Source organism: Mesoplodon mirus (genome assembly GCF_964341445.2).
Source record: "Mesoplodon mirus genome assembly, chromosome: 14".
Taxonomy (NCBI): Eukaryota; Metazoa; Chordata; class Mammalia; order Artiodactyla; family Ziphiidae; genus Mesoplodon; species Mesoplodon mirus.
The window spans coordinates 62,849,251-62,872,006 of NC_138990.1; the positions used below are offsets into that span (position 1 = coordinate 62,849,251).

Below are 22,756 nucleotides of genomic sequence, written 5' to 3' on the forward strand. Positions count from 1 at the left end.
AAGCAGTTTAAAACTTGAAAGGAAAAAAAACAAAACAAAACCCTGTCCTCAGAATTCTATAAAGTTGATTAAGAATGTTTCTTAAAGGTCCAAGAAGCAACAAACAGCATCTGAAGCCACAATCTATTATAAATACTTTATTTCAACTAGAAGGTACAATCTCTCAGGGGTTTCATAGTTTAAAAAGCTACAATCACATCATGTTGTAACTACATAAAAAACAGTGCTGTTAAGTGGAACTGCCTGGCTTAGACCATATACATGTCTGCACAGTCTTTATGGAATCGGCACAAAGAAATACCTTCTCCCTTTGCTCCAATTAATTGTTCTTGTATGTAAGTTTCTTTCTATTCCAGTATATCCAGAGTGGTGAAGTAACAAGGCCAGCCACGTAGCCAAAGGTTGCTCCAAGCGTGCAGGAGATGGGCCATTCCTGAGGAGAGAATGTATGAGATCGAGAAGAACAAATGTTTTATTATTACTTGAGCACAAGTGTAACCAAAATATTTCTATATTAAAGCTTAATGTGCTTTCTTAAAGAATGCCAGAAGCGTAATAAGGTCATATCTGCATTTATCATGAACACTAAAAGTGTACACATTGTAGTTAATGTGCATTCAACTGTAACAAGGTTTCTGGCGATTGTAGATTTAGTTTGATGCTCCCCAAACTGCATGAGATACATGCTGAAATGACAAATTAAAACTTTGGGTCAGACTTTGCCATATTCCTGGACTCAATTTAGCTCTCTGAACTAGTTGGTAGTTTTGTTTTTCTAATTTCCACATTGGCTTGTATATCAAATGAAACGAAAAGGGTGTATGCTGACCAAACCACAAGAAACTTTAAATTGTGTTAAAGAGAAAAGACCTAGAGTTCAAGCATGTTACATGGAATTTATAACAAAGCAACTGCTTTCATAATAAAACTGATTTCACCTTTCAGATATAGATATTGGAACCACAGTAGAAGTTACAGAACTACAGCTTATGTACACACCTAGAGTATAAGTTAAATGACTTACTGGCTTCCAAATACCCATTTTCTCCAGCCATATTACATTTCACAATATTACATCAAGCCAGAAGTAAATAACGTTGACTTATTTCATCCTTGAGCAGTGCATGGTAGTCCCTAGGTTTTGAAAGGTCCTGCTTTAAAAAAATTTTCTCATGTTTATCTATGAAGCTTATTTGGTATACTGGAGCCATTTCTAATCTTTCTCTAGGGAAACAGGCTGTATAACTGTGGTAGAGGTGAACCATCTTAATGACTAGTTCTGTTACCTAATTAAGCTTTCTTGTTTGGTCTGCTGTTGACCTACCTTATTCCAAATGCCATGCAACAGACAATAGTGTTAGACAAAGTTTCAGTCAGTGTGAACAAACTAATGCAGTTCAGAGAAGCATAATCTAATCCATAAAAATTTTCCCAGCCTTTCCTACATTTAAAGATGCTGTTGCCTAAATTATGATTTCTTTATGTCTTTGGTGAGCTTCTGTTAATTTCCATGACTTGAGCTTATAGCTATGTTTATCGCACAGATTGGGTAATGGAACACTAAACTTTGATACTTGAAAATGACAGCCTTAAATGCTCATAGCAGTCACAAATCTAGGATGTATTGTCTTGTATGTGAGCTTTGTAGAGATTTTTAAAAAAATATAAGCATCATCTTCCCCATTGACGTGCGGAGAGTCTACTGGATAACTGGTCAGGGGCTTTCTCTCCTGAACTGGACAGTGGATGTCTTCTTTCTCCCAAGAAGTGGTGGTTCGCATTAAGTACCATGGCCTTATGTATGCTCAAATGGAATCTGATGTAACTTTCTCATTTAATTTTGGTCTGCTATTTTTAGATAGAATTGAAAAGAACTGTATAACTCAATTAGTGTATTAGCTAAGTTGTCCAACACATGGTATAAAGGAATTAAGACAGTAAAGTATTATACATTTATTTCCAACTTGCCTTTGGGGATTTGATGGGAATTTTTTTTTTCTTCCTCAAATTCACATCTCTGAAACTCTTCACACTTGGTTTCCTAGCCAATAAAGTTAAAATCTAGAATTTGTCCTGCCCTAAGAGAAATGGACTAGGACTCTGGTGTCACCTCTGTTTCTTAACTGGGCCTCATTTTCCTCATCTGGGAGGTAGAGGAGATGATCTCTAATCTCTCCCATTTATCAACTCTTAGGATTTTCTTCTTTCTTACAATAATCATTGTTGGACATTACCTTTTTGGCTTCATGTTCTTAAGATGGTAAAAATCCTGTATATAGATTATTAGAACTCTAAGCAAAGATGATTGTATCATCTGAACCTGAGGTGCCTTAGGTACTCTATTGACCTTGATGGGGTTTGGAGTTTCCCATTGCTTATTAAGAGCCTTTTCGTTGCTTTGGTTCTTTAGTATTTCTTTTTTGCAAAATCCTTCCTGCTAGTTTAACTAAAACCAAAGATTTTTTTTTTTCTGTTCATAAACAGATTGTAGAAAAGCTGCCTTATTTTCAGAAGCATGTCTTCATTTAAGACTTAGGTTTCCATTGAAATTCAGGCTAATCACTGGAACAACTAGTTCAAAGTAATGAAATATCTGGAAAATAAAATACTTCAAAAATACCTTACTGACATATGAGTTTTGCTAGTGAATGAAAACACACTGCTTCAAATACGGTCATGTACGAATGAACTTAAACTTATAGTTAATATTTTTTTGCACATAGGTAATCAGTTCTGAAGTTCTTAAAAATAATTTTAGGGGCTTCCTGAAATCTTATTTAATATTTTGCTTATATCCTTATTCTATCTCTAAAGGTACATTTTAGGTTAGCCTATGTTGAATTATCACATTTCCAATAAGTAGAGCCTGCACTAATGGTTTTTATTGTGAATTATCTTAAGTTACTTTAGGCATTGCTTCCATTTGGTTTTAATTATTAATTTTAAGTACCAAATTAAATACTGGTTTGTTGGTTGTTGCTTTTTAAGTGATTGTTGCTTTAATAGTGTCCCATCTTAACACATGGGGTTACAAATAAAATAATATGCATAGTTTACTATCTATGTAAAGCACTGACCTTCTTACCTTAGTAGTTTTTATTTAACACTCTATGTAAACATTTGGGATAATATTCTTTCCTCTGTTTCTCACGTGGTGGATCTACGCATCATCGGCCAACTGTGAGCATCTGCACTTTGGTAAAGAGCACATTGTCAAAGTGTAGGGAGAATCGTAATCCCTCATGAATTCAGCCAAATTCCAATTTGGGTTTCTAAATTCTATTTTAATCACTTTATAATTACAGTGTGGCTTTTTGTTTCCAAACACATATATACACATTTACACACACATTCTTTAAACAGCTGCTATACTTCACCTCCAGTGGAATGCCAAAAATGAAGTAAATATTAGTTAGAAAGTTTTGCCTTAAGAGGGGTTAAGGCTTGGAACACCTGCTATTCAACATGTCAAGGAATCCATGCCATCAGCAAATTAAAATGTTGGACTGGCTTTGGAGACTGTTTGCTAGTGATGGACCAGGCTTTCCTGCTTGATTTTTTCTGAAATAAGTAGTCCTTAACTGTAACATAGTCATTTTTTAAAAGAGAATTTCTTTATATAAGGGCAACTCTCCTTAATAGGGAATGGCAAAAGGAGCTGTTGAAAGGAGCTGGGGAAGGTTGCCAACGAACCACCTTTCCTCAAGCAATTTCCTGCTAACCTTAATATTGCTTTAAAAACATTAAAACTATCCTATGGCAACAATTCATTTTGACTTGTCAAACAATCTTAGCTTAATCACATATTTTCATAATTAGATCTTGAAGTTTTCCATTTAAAACTATTGTCTCACATACGGAGATGTTTCTATTTAACGTTCCTCATGCCACAAATAGAATTTAAAAAACACACATGGTATCATCTATTGAAGAGACAATTCAACTGCGTTGCTATAAACATTTCTCCAAATTATGATAAACTGAGATGGCTCTATATAATTGTTTTGTTTAAGGAAAATAGAAAACTCAAAGACATTCATGTAAAGGAAGTCACAAGTGATTACCACCAAACGACCATCTTCTTTTTATCCAGTTCTTTATAAATTTAAATTTTTTTAAAATCACTAAATAAAAGAAAAATTCCTCTTGCATAACAAAAGATAATATGGACAAAAGATAATGCAACAAAAGATAATGCAACAAAAGATAATGCAACTGGGTAAAATTATTACAGTTACTGTCAAAAAGGAAAACTTTTAAAAAATGAGTAGCTGCATCATGTGAAGAAAGTATCTTGCTTAGAGTACTAATATTATCCTTTCTCTAAATCAAATGATTCCTTATATGTTTCAGCACTTAAAAAAAGGTCAGTGTTCTCTTAAAATAATCAGCATTAACAAAGGCCTGATACATAGGCTCTTGGTACATGGTACTACCAATAGTTATTTTTCTCTTAGAAATAAAACAATTTCACCCTAATAAGCTTTAAAAAAAAACACCTTAAATAATACAGATATAACTTTTTTCTGTTAAAAATCAATATTATTGCTGGTTGAAAGACATTTCAAAATTATATAAGTTTATTTCTTCCTGAAGACCACACTGCTTTCTTCTGATCAGGTGTTACTATAAAACTCTGCTTACCTTTTAGGAAAGGAAAATGTACCAATATAAAGAGTTTGATATATTTCAAAGCATGTTGTAAGTAGTACAGAATAGTGATTAAGAACACTGATTTTTGGGACTTCCCTGGTGGTGCAGGGGTTAAGAATCTGCCTGCCAATGCAGAATGCAGGAGACAAGGGTTCAAGCCCTGGTCTGGGAAGATCCCACATGCCGCAGAGCAACTAAGCCCATGTGCCCCAGCTACTGAGCCTGTGCTCTAGAGCCTGTGTGCCCCAACTACTGAAGCCCGCATGCCCTAGAGCCTGTGCTCTGCAACGAGAAGCCACTGCAATGAGAAGCCTGCGCACCACAACGAAGAGTAGCCCCCGCTCACCTCAACTAGAGAAAGCCCCGGAGAGGCAACGAAGACCCAACGCAGCCAAAAATAAATAAATTTTAAAAAAACACTCATTTTTGTATTAGACTGGATTTGAGTCTCAGCTCTGCCATTTGTTAAATATCTGACCCTGGGAAATTAATCTGGATGGAATCTAGGATACAACATGACGCAAAGGAACTTATTTACAAAACAGAAATGGTCTCACAGACAAAGAAAACAAACTTACGGTTACCAAAGGGGAAAGGGGGAAAGAGATAAATTAGGAGTTTGGGATTAACAACATATACACACTACCATATACAAAACAGACAACAGGGATCTACTGTATAGCACAGGGAACTATATTTAGTATCTTATAATAACCTATAATGGAAAAGAATCTAAAAGAGAATATATATATATTCTGAATCACTTTGCTGAACACCTGAAACTAACACAACATTGTAAATCAACTTTACTTCAATTAAAAAAAAAAGTTTAGATCAATGGAACGGGAAGAAAGCCCAGAGATAAACCCATGCACATATGGTCACCTTATCTTTGATAAAGGAGGCATGAATATACAGTGGAGAAAAGACAGCCTCTTCAATGAAGTGGTGCTGGGAAAACTGGACAACTACATGTAAAAGAATGAAATTAGAACACTCCCTAACACCGTATACCAGAATAAACTCAAAATGGATTAAAGACCTAAATGTAAGGCCAGACACTATAAAACTCTTAGAAGGAAACATAGGCAGAACACTCTATGACATAAATCACAGCGAGATCCTTTTTGACCCACCTCCTAGAAAAATGGAAATAAAAACAAAAATAAATGGGACCTAATGAAACTTAAAAGCTTTTGCACAGCAAAGGAAACCATAAACAAGACGAAAAGCCAACCCTCAGAATGGGAGAAAATATTTGCAAACAAAGCAATGGACAAAGGATTAATCTCCAAAATATACATGCAGCTCAATATCAAAAAAACAAACTACCCAATCCAAAACTGGGCAGAAGACCTAAACAAACATTTCTCCAAAGATACACAGATTGCAAACAAACATGAAAGGATGCTCAACATCACCAATCATTAGAGAAATGCAAATCAAAACTACAATGAGGGGCTTCCCTGGTGGCACAGTGGTTGAGAGTCCGCCTGCCAATGCAGGGGACACGGGTTCGTGCCCGGGTCTGGGAAGATCCCACATGCCGCGGAGCAGCTGGGCCCGTGAGCCATGGCCGCTGAGCCTGCGCGTCCGGAGCCTGTGCTCCGCAACGGGAGAGGCCACAACAGTGAGAGGCCCACATAACGCAAAAAAAAAAAAAAAAAAAAAAAAAAAAAAAAAAACTACAATGAGGTTATCACCTCACACTGGTCAGAATGGCCATCATCAAAAAATGTACAAAAAATAAATGCTGGAGAGGGTGTGGAGAAAAGGGAACCCTCTTGCAGTATTGGTGGGAATGTAAATTGATAAGAGCCACTATGGAGAACAGTATGGAGGTTCCTTAAAAAACTAAAAATAGAACTACCATATGACCCAGCAATCCCACTACTGGGCATAAACCCTGAGAAAACCATAATTCAAAAAGAGTCACACCCTCAGATCCAGCAAATACTGGATTTCATTGTTAATTTCTTCTTTGCTAGTTATTCGAAAAGCAAGTGTATCATATGATTGAACTTATAAATGGAGAGATGACCCACAGTCATTATCCCAGACAGCATTCCAATTCTGCAGAAACCAATAGTGACCCAGACAAAGAAATTATTGAAGGCATTGGGTTAAACATACAGATCTGTGTGCCATTTCTTTATGAAGATACCACATTTTGGATTTCTCTTTTTGTGAAATCTAGAGATTGTGTTGCAATTTCAAGAAGAGGGCGGGACTGTATGAGACAATGACACTCTTTTAACAGATACATTTTTGGTGTTATTCTTTTTTAAAAACTTTTCCTGTTTAAGCAGTAAATGGTTAGAATTGTTAAAAAAAAAACAAAAACAAAAAGAGTCATGTACCACAATGTTCATTGCAGCACTATTTACAATAGCCAGGACGTGGAAGCAACCTAAGTGTCCATCGACAGATGAATGGGTAAAGAAGATGTGGCACATTTATACAATGGAATATTACTCAGGTAAAGAAAAGAAACAAAATTGAATTATTTGTAGTGAGGTAGATGGACCTAGAGTCTGTCATACAGAGTGAAGTAAGTCAGAAAGAGAAAAACAAATACCGTATGCTAACACATATATATATAGAATCTTAAAAAAAAGGTTCTGATGAACCTAGGGGCAGGACAGGAATAAAGACACAGACGTAGAAAATGGACTTGAGGACACGGAGGGGGAAGGGTAAAAGCTGGGACGAAGTGAGAGCATTGACATATATACACTACCAAATGTAAAATAGCTAGTGGGAAGCAGCCGCATCACACAGCGAGATCAGCTCGGTGCTTTGTGACCAACCTAGAAGGGTGGGATAGGGAAGGTGGGAAGGAGACGCAAGAGGGAGGGGATATGGGGATATATGTATACATATAGCTGATTCACTTTGTTATACAGCAGAAATTAACAAACCATTGTAAAGCAATTATACTCCAATAAAGATGTTAAAAAAAAAAAGTTTACCAAAATGTGACCCTGGACAAGTCACCTAACCTTTCTGTGCCTTGGTTTCTCATCTACAAAATAAGGATCACTGTAAAACTCACCTCATAGGGTTATTGTAATGATCAAATGAGACAATGTGATGTGTGATACTTATAACCATACCTATAACAGTATCTGGCACATAGTACAGGTGACCAATTAATGTGAGTTATAATTGATAATAATCTTTTAGTTCATATTTTTAATAGGCACATATGAAATAAGTTGTCATTACAATCAAGAATACCATCATTCCTCAAATATACCATCTCTAAAGCTATTTTTAAAATCCTGCCCAAATTTTAAGTACTTTAAAAGTATTTTTTTTTAATTACATCTAGGGGCTTTCCTGGTGGCGCAGTGGTTGAGAGTCCGCCTGCCGACGCAGGGGATGTGGGTTCGTGCCCCAGTCTGGGAGGATCCCACATGCCGCGGAGCAGCTGGGCTCGGGGGCCATGGCCGCTGAGCCTGCGCGTCTGGAGCCTGTGCTCCGCAGCGGGAGAGGCCACAACAGTGAGAGGCCCGCATATCGCAAAAAAAAAAAAAAAAAATTACATCTACATATATATGGATCATGTTTAACGAGAAGGAAGCATGAATTCCATTACATGGTAGTTGGATGTGTATATACACACATCCATATAATTTCAAGGGTTCACAGACTTGAAGCCCATATATGGACTCCTGGTTAAGAATCCCTACACTTGGAACTATATTCAACATCTTGTAATAAACCATAATGGAAAAGAATATGATACATATATATAACTGAATCACTTTGCTGTACACCAGAAACTAACACAACATTGTGAATCAACTATACTACAATTTAAAAAAAAAAGAATCCCTGTACTCTTCATCACTCTACCCTAATAAGTATTTTTATTAACTGTTCTAGTTGGCCAAAGAAATACAATGACCTTTCACTTTTTGGTTTCAGAATTTTAAGGATCAATTTCAATGATGTAGACGGCATTTGTGTGAATTGAGAGTAAACAGTTTAAATACATTTTAATTATAATATGCACAATATATCAAGTGCAAATAGATTACATTTTGACTCCATAAAACAGCTAGTTTGGTATATCACTGACTATGGCAGTTTATAAGCTGCTGCAGGTTTCATCAGCTATTTGGGATTGGATAATGGTGACATTTTTTGAAATTAGTTTAAAATATTCAACAAGAAGTTTAAAAAGCTAATTATATAAAAAACATTAGGCTACTTTAAAAAATACCTTATATTTTACTTGGGAGCTTTACTTTGCTTTTCTAGGAAATGGCATGGGACAGTGGAGTGAGAATGATCTGAGATGCAGGGCCAGGTAGGCCACTTACTGGCCACATGACCTTTGCCAGGTCACTTAACACCTGAGCCTCAGTTTCCCAACTGCAAAACAGGGATAATAATACCTCTTGTACTTAAAACATGGGGCTCTTGTATTAAATGAAGTAATACTTAAAAATCTGTCATGAAAGCTATGAAGTACCATGCATCAGTATCATTCTGTATATTACATATTTTAACTTGAAAAATTAAACTTACATGATCACTAATGGAAGTACTTCTTAGGTATTCTAATAGGTAATAATTAGAGCCTGCAGTTTAGAACAAATAAAATATTGATAGTTTATGAGCAATGTTATATTGTGCTGTAGGAACTATTCCCTTGCCCTTGTAATATAAGCATCTTTAGTACCTGCTTTTCTTCACATGAAATGTCTGGGGAGCATAAAGCTTACAAGAGAAAACTCTCAAGAGCTATACAGCATATGGCATTATATTAACCATATGTAGCCTTACCACTGAAATAGACGGGTGATTCTTGCTCCTAGCTGTCGTTTTTCATAACTTTTAAGAAGTATAAGTACAGAAACTGATTTTAAACCAACCACTGGTAGGCATTTCTATCATTTTTAAGAGTCTCCATTTGAATGGCTCTGTGTATTCAAAACTATTTATTGAGAGCCCCTACTATAAACCAAGCAGTTAAGGGGCAAACTAAGATTATTTAATTTTTTAGATAAATTTTAATAACACAAACTTTAAAAAATATGTTGCAAAATAATTTTTGGAGAGGTATGTACTATGATAGATATCATGGGAAAACTGACCTATCTGCAGATCAAAAAACCCAGAAACACTTAGAACAACTCACAACCATTAGGATTACTGGCTCTTTCAGATAAAAAAGGGAGATAAAACCCAGGCAGTTCTAAATTTCACACAAACTACTTTTTAATATGTTTTGTTTATCATGCTTACCACAAATTTACATTTGCATGACTGACAGAATTCATTTTTAAAAACTTACTTTCAAAATTCTACTGGTTTTAAATGATTATTTATATTTCCCTCTGAATTTGGTTTTAAGTGATGTGTTCTTCCAGATGTCCTTAAAGCAAATGCTATTGTCTGATGCAGGAATACATGTACAGATGAATCTACTCATCTGGATACATTTCTCTAGTTGTAACTCTTCCCTGTGCCATGTATACCATACCACTATCCTGTGACTAAGAACACAGATTTAGGAAGAGCTATTTGTGGAGAGGTCCACAGTCTCCAGGCTGGAACTTCTTGTCAAAGTGACGATAAATGGTCCTTGGCAGGACCATGCAAATGAGTTGCCTTAGCCAGCACTCTTCTCCCTCACATGAAAGTCCTGCTAGCAGATCAGTTTCAACCTCACTGCCCAACAGTGAACCCACCTTTTAAATCCAAAACCATTTTCTATCAGTTAAGGATTATAGTTTTTTTTCCATGCTCGAAATATGTAACTCACGTTTCATATAAATTAATATTTTATTTTGGTCTGTCTAAAATACTGTATAACACCTTTAGTAACAGAAACACCAATTAACCTAAAAATATGCACCCTTCAATAATTAAATCCATAATCTTAGCTTTATCCCTCACTCTGTCATTATTTGCAGTGATTCATTTAATTATCCTTATGATCTCCAGCTTTAATTTATGAAAGTATTATCTGTGGCATCTGTGACTTATAAAAATGAATATATATGTTTCACAGATATTAATTTTTTAACCTGATAAAACCAGAGAAAACAAAAAAGAGTTTTTAAATATAACAATGCCTCTCATTTATCTGGTATCTGATGGGAATGAGTACAAATATTTTTAAACAACTTAAAATTGTTTTAAAGACAATCTCAATCCATTTTGCTTTTTAATTTTGTAAGAAATAAGTATGCTCAGAAGAGATTTGATTCTCTGGGTCAATTCCATTTTGAAGACAGTAGCATGGAAGTCCAGAGTTTAAAGATATTTGTTGGTTTTCTAGGTACAAAAGCTTCACATCTTAGCTTCAAATACTCTCCTACAAATACATGAAATTTTATGGTCTAAAATACAAACACTACCAGAGTGGTCACGGCACTTAAATGAAATTCTCACGTGAAGAAAGAAACGCAATATAATAACTACTCAACCTTTCCCCCCAAAAATCTAAGCTATGGCCATTTTTTAAAAAGAAAAGCTATGTTTCAGAGTCTCCAGGGATAAAGAGAATCATGGTGTCCTGGGGCGCTGGATCCTGAGTCTTCCTCTAATCAGCCAAGAAATGTTGAACAAGATGTGTACCCCTCTCCTCACACTTTGCTTTCTTTTGTGTAGAAGTGGGACTGAACCCTACCTTGCACTAGGGTTACCAGGATTAAGTTGCCTGTGTGGCAGTGCCAAGCCCATGCCTGGTACATACACAGACAGATACGTTTTCTTTCTATTGCCATCCAAAATGTCAGACAGAATTGAAAATTACATGAAATCCAAATACCCTAAATACCTAAATACCAGGGAAACAAAGATGGTTTAACAATCCACCCTACCAATTTAAGGATTATTGGGCAGAATGAATACGATAAACTGAGACAGTTAACATGCTCTAACACTTGGAGAACTCAAATAATGGAATTTGCAGGGGGTTTTGGTAATGCTAAAAAAAATAGTCATTAACCTACTCCTTTTATAGGTCATAAATGCCTATAACATTAATTAAGCAGTAACTATGTGTCAGGTTCTGAACTAAGTACTTTAGAAGGATTATATTATTTAATACTCACTAGTAAGTAGCAGAGCCAGGATTTGAACTCAGTAATCTGATGCCAGAGCTCTTAATCATCCTGTTATCTGTCTCCCTATTAATAAAACATGTGGGTTTAAAAACTTCATGGTAAATTTCCTTGGCTCAGAATAACCAACAACAATTCCTAACCTCCCGTTAATTTTTTTAATAACATGAAACACTAGCCAACTTTTGATAATTAAGACATTTTCCAGATGAAAAGCTCATAACCATCTATTCTTCAAAATATTTAGAGCATATTAAATCACAATATGAATGTAAATTATCATTACCAAACAATTAAATTCCAGTCCTGGTAATATTTAAGTATCTGTTATAACTTACACAGAATATGTATTTTGTACACAGTAAGAACTCAACAAATATTTACTGATTAGCTATTTTTACAGCAGATAATGCATCAAATTATAATGTACAAAGATCTTCCATGGTCAAAATATTCATTTTGTCAGTAACTCTAGCTATAAGCTTTCTCTGGGGCTGAAGAAGGCTGTCTGGGTTATGGACAATTCAAACGTTTATAATGTAATAACTAAGGCAAGGAAGAGAAGCAAAATGACTTTCAATTATTTTTAAAGAAAACAATAAAGATGACCAACAACATAGTGGGCAGCCACCGACCACATTCTCTTTCACCAAATTCTCTTGCTGCCTCCTAGAAAGGGAAGGCTTCCTCCAACTATAAAGATGCCTGGTATCTTTCATCATTTGTCATTACTTAAAATTATTTAAAATTCCTATTAGTAAGTGAAAAACATTTTTCATTGAGGTTATATATTTTCAGTGGGCCTTTCTAGTCATTTAATGATGAAACAATTTTAAAAATATAAATATTCTTGAAATTGCTCAGTACAGAACTCACATCATTATAATCTTATGTTTGGCCTCTGGAAATTTTATACAAAGTCAGATTTGAATTCAAAGTAGAAAAAATGGAACTAAACATGCAAAAGTTTTTGTGAGGTGGATGGTGTGTATGTGTTTTTAAAGAAAGTATAATTGCTTAACCAGATACCCTTGTTTCTCTGACTGAAACATCAGTAAAACCAGATCCCAATCCAGAAAAGCTTGCTTTACCACAAACATATCAAATCTTTATTGGGCTATAAGGAATAGAGAACTAACCTCTCTTCCTAATACTATAATATTACAGTTTAGATAATGAAGTATATATAGTAGTTATCGTCTCGTGAAATTTTACTCTAGAAAAATCTCCATTATGAGGTGACGCCATGATCTTTCATTTGGTTTATTGTTTCTCTGGCAGATTCTGTCAGCACCATGAGCCACACGGAGTACTTATTCTGGAGTGAGGTTTATGAAGAAAAAAAACAAAACAGACAAAAAACTTGTTCACTGAAAATAAAAAGTGAACAAAAAAGATGCCTCATCATTTCTCTAGTTTATCAGTAAATCATTGCTAAAAGGGAAAGGGGCAGGTGATTATTATATGAATAAAAGATGATTAATTATACATCAATTCTATTATTTCACCAACAGTATCTATCATAATTTTAAAAGATGATAGTGAATAAGTGGGTCATTAACTTGGAATATTTTAAAAACAACTCAACAGTAAAAATTATTAAACAACCAGTAATATTCCAGTCGAATGAAACATTCTTAATGAAGACCAACATTTGTTACATATTAAATTAGCTAGTTAGAAAATCCTTTTGAAAGTCAATAATTCAAATAGAAACTTTATATTAATTTTAAAAGTCTGATACCATTAATTTGGATCCGGCTCACCTCTTATTGTAAACAAGAACTGAGGTAGAAAAATGAGAGTCAGTAGCTAAAAGCCCAAACAATCAAAAATAGATAACTGAATTGTAAATAATCAAAAAATATATTTTCTACGGAAACCTAAACCCAGATTGTACAAAGGGCATCTACTCCCCATAATTCAACATCTATTTCTGCATAGTCTTATAAAGAGAAGATTTATACAAGTGTAATATATCAAACTTTTACACTCCAAAATATTCCATCTATATGCAAACTAACATGTTAATTACATAGTACCTTACCAACTCATAAGCTGAGGGCCAATGGTGCTTTATATATCGATACTTTGTATTTAGATTTAATTGCATACATCTGAAAATAAGGAATTAAAATACAATTTCCTGTATATACTTTTCAATGATTTTGATTGTCCTCCAATTGAGAAATCACTGACACTACTGAATGAAATTAAGTTCCATAAGATTGTAACTTGAGTACAAATGAATCCCCATTTCCCAGTGGTCACTGAGATGGCCAAGAAAATATAAAGGAAACCTTTATTAATATTATAACCTTGGGAAGGGTATCAGTGACACCACACACCCCAAACCTCCAGGGATTTCCATAACATATAGTAGAGAAGGGCAAACCTACCAGACTTACTGAATGTAAAAGAACAACTCATTTGTCTAGGAGACACAACATCTAATAGAAAGCACAAAGAATGGACTTAAAAAGTAGGCAGTTAAGTGCAAGACATATAATTCAGATCCCTCAAGGGCCTTTGGAAAGTGACATACATATCAGAGATTTAACCCAGCCACTTATTACCTAGGAATTTACACTAAAGAGAAAACTGGAGGGACTTCCCTGGTGGCGCAGCAGATAAGACTCCGCACTCCCAATGCAGGGGGCCTGGGTTCGATCCCTGGTCAGGGAACTAGGTCCCACATGCATGCCGCAACTAAGATTTTGCGTGCCACAACTAAGGAGTTGGCGAGCCGCAACTAAGACCTGGTGCAACCAAATAAATAAATTAATTAATTTTTTTTAAAAACCTGGACAAATCTGCAAAGATATATGCTTTATGATAATCACAATAATTCGTAATAAACTAGTAATAGTGAAAACTATAAATAATCTAAATGTCCATTCATAAGAAATTGGTATATGATTTTACCCAAATAATGGAGTATTATAATACATATATGCAAATTTTCACTGACATGGAATGAGCTCCATAATATGCTGTTGAAAGGAAAAAAAAGATTAAAAATAATATGTGTATTATGAATAGTTACACACATCAAGAGAGAGCTGCAAAGATTACCACCCAAACACAAATGGGAGTTGTCTCTGGGTGGCTGGATATTTGATAATTTTTACTTACTTTTTATAATTATTAGTATTGCTTAAATTTTCTAAATAAATGTATACTGTCTTTGTGATCAGAGAAAAATTCTCTTCATGTTGGAAAAAGAAAGTATATTTATTTTTTAATACCACAATTGATTTGGGAGAAATCATCTTAATAATTGGAAAAATCCATTAAGATATAGATTCAAAGATGTTTATCATAGCACTGTTTATAATAGTAAAAATAGTACTAATGATCAATGGTGAATTTGTTAAATAAATTTTGGAATAACTATATAAAGGTTTACTATGAAGCCATTAAAAATTACAACAAAGATGTATCCATCACTATCTCAGTGACCTTGGAATATTACATGTCCTCTAGGTATCAGTTTCCTCATCTGTAAAATGGGGATAAAAAGAACATGTATAGTGTTTCCCCTAGCTTATTAGCTATATCCTATTGTCATAGAAAACAAAAAACCTGATGTTTATGAGCTTCCTCTAATATCACAAGCCCCTATTTCAAAACCTACTTTGCTATATGCTTTAAGAAAAAAAATCTCAAAATCAAGGTTCAATTTGGCTATCAATCAAGCTAAGAAAATATGAATCTAAGACTACAAAGGCAATGTATATCAAAGTTAAAAATAGGGAATTCCTGAAACTTCTAGGCTATTAAACTCCTATACATATTCTCAAACTAAGCTTGTTTATTCACCTATACATGTAGAAAAAAAATAGTGTTAGAAGATAGAAACAGGCTGATCTGGATGCCTGTGGCACTGAGACAGGCCCTAATAAATCACCCAGATTACAGTGACAGAGGGAATTGGCATCCCTACTTAACTGAACGATAAAACAATTTAAATATACATACTCGTTAGCTTCATCAGTTTTACCATCACTGTACAAACATCTACTTTGTTGCTTTAAAGAGTTGAAACCAACCTGCCATGGTCTTCCCCAATCGAGTGGAATAGGAAAGGCTCCAAGCCATGTTCCTACAAAACTGGAAACTGTAGTGATCTGGAGACTATTCTCCCAAATGGATGTAACCCTATAAAACACAAATATATAAATTATTGGTGGTATATATCTTAGCTGCTGGGGAATCAAACAAACAGCATAAATTAACACTATACATATATATATGTTGTTCATTTAAAATAAGCATCTGATATCGACACAAATATTTGCCATGAATCATTAACAATTAATTGGTAAGAAGATACAAGTGTTTTTCAGCTGGAAAGGTAATATATGCACATAGTGAAAATCAAACAATACAAAAGAGTGTCTGCAATGAAAGCTAAGTCCTCCTCTCACCCTTATCATCAACTCTGATTCCTTTTCCCGGAAACAACTGCTATCACCAGCTTATTACATATCCTTCCAGAAATATTTTATACATATACAAATAAAGACACAATTTTGTTTAGAATGATATATGCACATCTGCATATATACACACATATATGTATATATCCTTCAAAACAAAACTCAAATGCACCATTTTATAAACCCAGTTTTGCTGTGTGTTTTCCCTTGTTAACAGTTTTACTAGTATTCCATTGTCCAAAGGAAGCATCATTTATTCAACTAGTCCCTTATGGCACATTTCATTAAAGCAAATCAACTCTATTTGGTGGGGAAGGAATAGAGAAAGAAAACAAAATATTATAAAAGATCCAGTGATTCTGCCTACCATTCTAATTTATTAAGTGCACATCTTAGAGTATGAAGGTAGAAAGACATACTTCTGCCAGTCTCTTAATAAGTTTTGGTTCCAGCCTGCCCCTCATAGTGTGATCACTTAACCATGTGGAATAAGAGTCTAGTTACAGTCAAGTAAAACCCCACCACCATGCAGTAACTGGAGTCCAAATATTCAACTGTTTAAAAAGCAGTGTTTAGTTATTATGAAGTTTATGAAAAGCAGTTTCTTCCAGCTAGTGTGGAAAAAGGGGAAAACATTTGTTTTGTTAGATGACTGCTTTCATTAGAAACAGGCTAATTACTACACACAAAATGTACACTGAATTAAAGTAATCCTGAATGACAAGTCAGTGCATAAACCAATGCCCCATCACCTGTCCATCTCATTACTACCCCTCCCCCACTACACAAGTTAAAAGCTTTAGCCTGTTTCTATCGAAAACTGGGGCTGGAAGAAGATTGGAGGCAATCACCATACATCCCAATTTGCATTATTTGCTGGGCTTTATTGTTCTTTTTTATTTTGTGATACACTTAAAAATGCACGTCAGGGGCTTCCCTGGTGGCGCAGTGGTTGAGAGTTCGCCTGCCGATGCAGGGGATACGGGTTCATGCCCCGGTCCGGGAAGATCCCACATGCCGCGGAGCGGCTGGGCCCGTGAGCCATGGCCGCTGAGCCTGCGCGTCCGCAGCCTGTGCTCCGCAACGGGAGAGGCCCCAAAAGTGAGAGGCCCGCATACCGCAAAAAAAAAAAAAAATCCTGTGAAACCTGCACTCGGATGTCTCACCACAAAAGAGGCTGAACAAGAAACTATAGTTGTTCCAATAAACATTTTTAGATGGTGAGCCCCAATTCTACATTATAAGATGTACAGAAGCAATTTGATCTGTAGCAATTTTATCACAGTGATAAATTATCCCCGAGGAGGGGTTTTCAAAGTTTTCTTTTGGTAACAGAAACCTTTTTTCAAGCAAAAAGCTAAGTGGAATTCTACCATACAAAAAAAAAAAAAAAAAAAGCAGAGCTGATCTTGCTAACGTGGAAGGAGAGGCCTATAGTTCTGCCTGCTTGGGTCTCCCTCAAGTGCATGCCACCCTTCCCTGGCCCCAATCCCCAGCTGCAGTGGGCCCTTACAGCATCACTGAGAACCATACAGTGCTGAGAGACACTCAAGGAACAATCAGCAAGCTGTCATGAATAGAAAAGTACCTCATTAATTTTTTTTTAATTTCAAACATCACTAGAATATAAAATTAAAACTTACCCATTTCTACTGAAAACTCTTAGCCACGCTTTGAAGTTTGGTCCTAACAAACATAAACAAGGTACAGTAGTAAAAGTGGACAAAGTAACTGCGAGTAAAAATGTTTCCAATGCCAACCTAGGAAAAAAACACTGTATTAATTTTTTTCAAAGTGTTAAAGGTGCATGTACACACACATGCATAATCTTTTTTACTTAAATAGATTTAGTATAAAACTATTTTCTTACACTTAGAAAGGTAACATGAGTCTTACCAAAACGATGACTATAAAAAATGTTACTACCAAAATGCAAGCTATAAAAAACAATCTAGCAAATATTTGGCTTTGATGATAGAGTTCAGAAGTGTTAAATACCATACGATACTGAGACTGTCCATTGCAAGAAAACCCATTTCTAGATCATTAACTTTTTCCTCAATAGTCTCTGGAACTTTCTCTGCAATCCATGGTTCAAATTTAGCTTATATCGGAACCACTTGGAGAACTAGGTAAATTTGTTTCTGACTAAGGCCTGAGAATTTGCATTTCAATAAAATGCTGATGTTGTTGGTTTTAGAACCACACTTGGAGAACCACTGCTCCAGACATTCATTCTACTCTAAAATGGATTACAGAGAAATTATCATTTCCCATTACAAAGGTCTTGTCCTTCCCACTCTAGAAAATAATTACCTGTTAATCTATTATGTGTATATATAACCAGGTATATATATATATATGTAAAACTATACATATAGCTGTGTGTGTGTGTATGTATGTATTGCATCACTCATTTCAACATGATCATTTATCACTGCTAAACTGAACTTTCCCAAACTATAATGGAACATTATATAAGACATATTAATGAATTTGGCTTTCACTAATTCAAAATTGTTCAGTTTTGAAAAGGTGTTGAGTTAAATTTTACCTTTAAACTATAAACATTAGCTTCTATGTAATTAAATACAAGAATCTATTGACTTTTCTTAAGAAAACAAACTCTTTTCAAGCACTTCAGAATCACATTTACTATTTATAACTAATTTATACATATCATTATAGTCAGTTTCCTTAGAGGTTCTAAGGGCCACACACCTATTGGTATATGACAGTTTCTCATCTACCACCCCCTTTAAGCAATTGCGTGACAAAAGGCTACGTAATAGAAGCATTTAATGAATTAAGTTATTCCATTGTCTTTTAAAAAAATAACACTGCCAAGGGCAATGATGTCAGTATCCTTCTGTGATCCACTGATTAAACACACCATGTTTTTTCTCTAATCACCAATAGAATTAGCACTTGGTTTAATAAACAACTGTTTTAAAATATAGTTGGCTTAAGGTAAAAAATTTCAGACTTACTCTATTAGTGGTGCTCCATATAGAACAAAAATTACATGAAAGGAGAAACAAGACATAAGGAAGTAGATACAGCATTTCAAAAATCTGGTTACCTAAAAAAGAAATGAATAACTTAAAGAATCAAGAGAATGACTAAAGGACAGCAAATGCTTTGATTTTATCTACAAATACAACTTAGTCCTACAATATGTGACACAGCTGAATATTCTTTGGATCTGCTCCTGAAGTCAGATCACGTGTTCTTTGCACAGCATCGTAAAAAAGCCACAAGACAAAAATCGATCCCCATGTTCCACTCACCTAAACAACAGTAGAATCAGAAAATGTTTTTGTTTCTATGCTAAGTATTGAACTATGTTGTTAATCAGTATTTATGAAATATTTACCAATAAGTGTGCTAGGATACAAAAAACCACAAACACAGTCCTTCTTCTGTGATGATACATGAAATATTTATAGAAAATAATGATTATAATAATTTTTTTCATTTTAAAACAAAATTCCTAGGAAAATTGGACAAAAAAAAAGCACAATATTAAATAATTCCCCAAATCATATTCATGTTACTATATGATCCACATAAAAAAAGACCTGCATGTCTGCAAATCAGTGTGTGAGACCTACTTGACTTCGAGCTCAAGAAGATCTAATAATAAAACACACAATGAGCGTTTTAAATCATAGGGCAGTAAATATGTTTTAAATTACCTAATAAAGAACATACACATAGTACTGAATAATGTTAAGTGAGGACTTTATTAATTTAAATAATAGTCAAGTGTTACACTGTAGTGAATATTCCAGAAAATAGATTCCAATGTCTGAAAACTTCAACTGCTATTTAGTCAAGGAAGGCCAAGCTTGAAACAAGAGCTTATTTTGTAATTTATGAAAAACCCATTGTGTCTTTCAGAAATGCAAAAGATGAATGAAAATAAACTGAAATGTCTTATAAAATAAGATTTAAAGGTGTGATTGCTACATTTATATTTATATATATTGCTACACTGAAGATATATTTATCTTCAATGATGACATGAATCATGACTATATAGGTTCACAATGCTATGATATCCAATTAATACATGGCAAGAATCTATCAAACATTGTGGACAGTCTTCCAGCAAGCAATAGGCTACTGACTAGAAAAAAAAAATCAGCTTCTTTATTCACTGTAAATAACCCAATAAGTACTTGACTAATACTTTATTCATCCAGTAAAACAAACATTACTTACATCTAAAAATCAGTTGTCAAGAAATAAGCCTTACCTTGTGTGATAATGAACTTCTTTTAGAAGATGCATTTGGTTTCACTACTAAATACAATACTAAATTGACGACAGTTACAGAAACAGAACAGATGCACAACCATGTCAAGTGTGTTTCCAGTACTGAGAAGTTCTCCAAGAAGAATGATGGAATGAAGATGCTTAGGATAATTGAAAATATGCATAATAGATGGACATACAGTAGTCTCTTGATGTCAGTATCTTTCATGGTGTTTTCTTGAGTGGCTATCTAATGAAAAACAAATTAAGAAAAGAGCATAGGCAATAATGACTTTTTCCATTGTCCTAAATGCTCCAACGTCTAAAAGCAAGCCATAAACCAAAGTCAATTTTCTATGGGCAATAATGTCTTAGTGTTAGAATATAGGAAGATGCATATGTGTAAAAACTAATAGAGTAATATAGTATAAACAGCTCTCAGAGCCTGAAAAAGGACAAATTTACTAATTTCTTAAATATTTGTGTCTAGTTTCTGTAAAACAGTCATGTGCTAGGGCTAATTAAGCGATTCGTTTTTTTTTTCTTTTTGCCAAAATCAGAGGTGAAAACAAACAGCATGTGTTAATGATTTGCCCTGTTGGAAATATAAGCTATGCTTTCTAGAAACCCCATAATACAATTTGGCTGAACTGTTGGCATTTTTATCATTATGGACCCTTGTCTAACATCACAGTAGTTCACATTTTCTAACAAATGCCAAGTAACACCAGGTACACACTGGAATGGTGGCCAGTGTTACCAAGAAGCTTCAGAGAACATTATGCTAAATTAAGGAGTCCCAGTGCTGCAAAAATACCAAAATGACAATGTCAGTTACAGATGCCAGATTCCAACCAAAAGCAGAGCATGAATGGAAGGTGGAAAAATATTTACGTTCTCTCTCTCTCTCTCTCTCTCTCTCTATATATATATATATATAAAACACACGTTATTTTATATATGTATGTATTTACAAATTACCTAACAGATAGCTTATACATAGTATTGACTAATGTTAAGTAAGGACTTTATTAAAGTAGTAGTCCACATGTTACACTGTGGTTAATATTCCAGAAAAAAATATATATATATATGTGTGTATCTATTTTATAGACACACACAGGGCGCCCACTGGGGCAAAGGGGCGAATCCACGCCTTATACTAACACTCTCGTTTAATTCACACTGTACTTTTACAAGGCAAACACTTTACTGATAAGGAAACAGGCTAAAACAGATTAGGAAACACTCCAAGGTCCCAAGCTCCCAAGTGCTAAAGCCATTTCAAAACCTAGCCTCTTTGATACAAAGATACGCACTAGGGGTTCGAGAAAAGAATGCATGGCAAGAAAGGAGAAAGGAAATGTTTCTCATAGATCCTAGCCTCAGCTGAGGGGCTGGGAAGGGAATCCAGAATATATTCTTTCAATAGACACACCTTCAGATATTTTTCTGGGCCACCCTCAGAATCGCAACTGACAGCAGCAGATCTGGACCTAAGACAGTGAGTGGTACCCAAAGTCGGATGCTTGCTGAATGAATGAATGAACGAACAAACGAAGAGTTGGTCCAGTGTTGCTCCTCCTGAGAAACCAGCCCTGTGTTAGGCCCTGGCGAGCCCAGGAGGACTCTCGTCAGGTGCCTCCTCGGGTGGCCAAGGCCCCGGCCTCCACGGCCTGACCTGGCCCGAGTCCTCAAGCCTTGCAGCGGGAGAGAAGGCTCTTCTGAGCGGCTCCTAGAGGAGCCTTCGCGGAAATCGGGGGACCTTAACCTGCAGCTCCATCCCAAACTGGGTCACTCCGAACTCTGCGCAAGCCTCAGCCGACGGGAATGTGGGAAACGAGGGACGAATTGAGAAGCATAATCAAAGAGCACAAGCGTGGAGACCGAGAGGAAAGAAGGGACAGACAGAAAGTCGGATCCGAAAGAGGCCAGTCCATCAGGGCAGCCCCTGGGTCACGCAGGAAGGGCGGCGCTGGAGGGGCCGGCAGGCGCGGGCCGGCAGGCGCGGAACGGCCAGGGACAGATATTCCCGGCCAGTTGGGCAGCTGGCGGAAGTGGCTTGCAGCGCCGGGAGGCTCGCGCACCCCGAGCCTCCGGCTGGGCTTACCTAACTCTCCCGCCCGCGGAAGAGAACGGAGGGTTACTACCTCCCACCATCAGATTTGACTCGGACCCTGTGCCTCGCGCAGGCGCAGGCCTGTGGGGAGGAGACCCAAGGCCTCACAGCCAATCGCAGAAGTGGAGAGGCGGGCCAAGAAGGCAGCCCCGCCTCCCCACTCGCGTTTATTCCTCCCGCGGCTTTCCAGGTGTTGG

At 35.8% G+C, this 22,756-nt stretch overlaps 1 protein-coding gene across 4 annotated transcripts; it reads right to left on the reverse strand.

Annotated features, from left to right (window-relative positions):
* Positions 1-122: 122 nt before the first annotated feature.
* On the reverse strand, positions 123-22,754 carry PIGF (phosphatidylinositol glycan anchor biosynthesis class F). Of its 4 annotated transcripts, XM_082643193.1 has the most exons (7): positions 22,551-22,754; positions 20,442-20,690; positions 19,171-19,262; positions 17,824-17,940; positions 15,791-15,899; positions 3,086-3,188; positions 296-433 (listed from the first exon to the last, which is right to left on the reverse strand). In XM_082643193.1, exons 2-6 carry the CDS (start codon positions 20,667-20,669, stop codon positions 3,168-3,170), a joined length of 567 nt encoding a protein of 188 aa, XP_082499319.1. In that variant the 5' UTR covers positions 20,670-20,690; positions 22,551-22,754; the 3' UTR covers positions 296-433; positions 3,086-3,167. The 4 variants fall into 4 exon arrangements, with proteins under 4 accessions (XP_082499320.1, XP_082499318.1, XP_082499319.1 ...); XM_082643194.1 differs by lacking the exon at positions 3,086-3,188 and having other exon boundaries at positions 123-433; positions 15,795-15,899; XM_082643192.1 differs by lacking the exon at positions 3,086-3,188 and having other exon boundaries at positions 123-433.
* Between the last annotated feature and the right edge of the window lie 2 nt (positions 22,755-22,756).

Excerpts from the sequence above, each read along its gene's own strand:
- PIGF (XM_082643191.1), bottom strand. The coding sequence starts at position 20,669 with ATGAAAGATACTGACATCAAGAGACTACTGTATGTCCATCTATTATGC. Across the intron at positions 15,900-17,823 it reads AGAGTTTTCAGTAGAAATGG|GGTTACATCCATTTGGGAGA; the intron begins GTAAGTTTTAAT and ends TGTGTTTTATAG. Across the intron at positions 14,498-15,790 it reads ATTGGGGAAGACCATGGCAG|GTCTTAGTTGCGGCTCGCCA; the intron begins GTTGGTTTCAAC and ends TGGTTGCACCAG.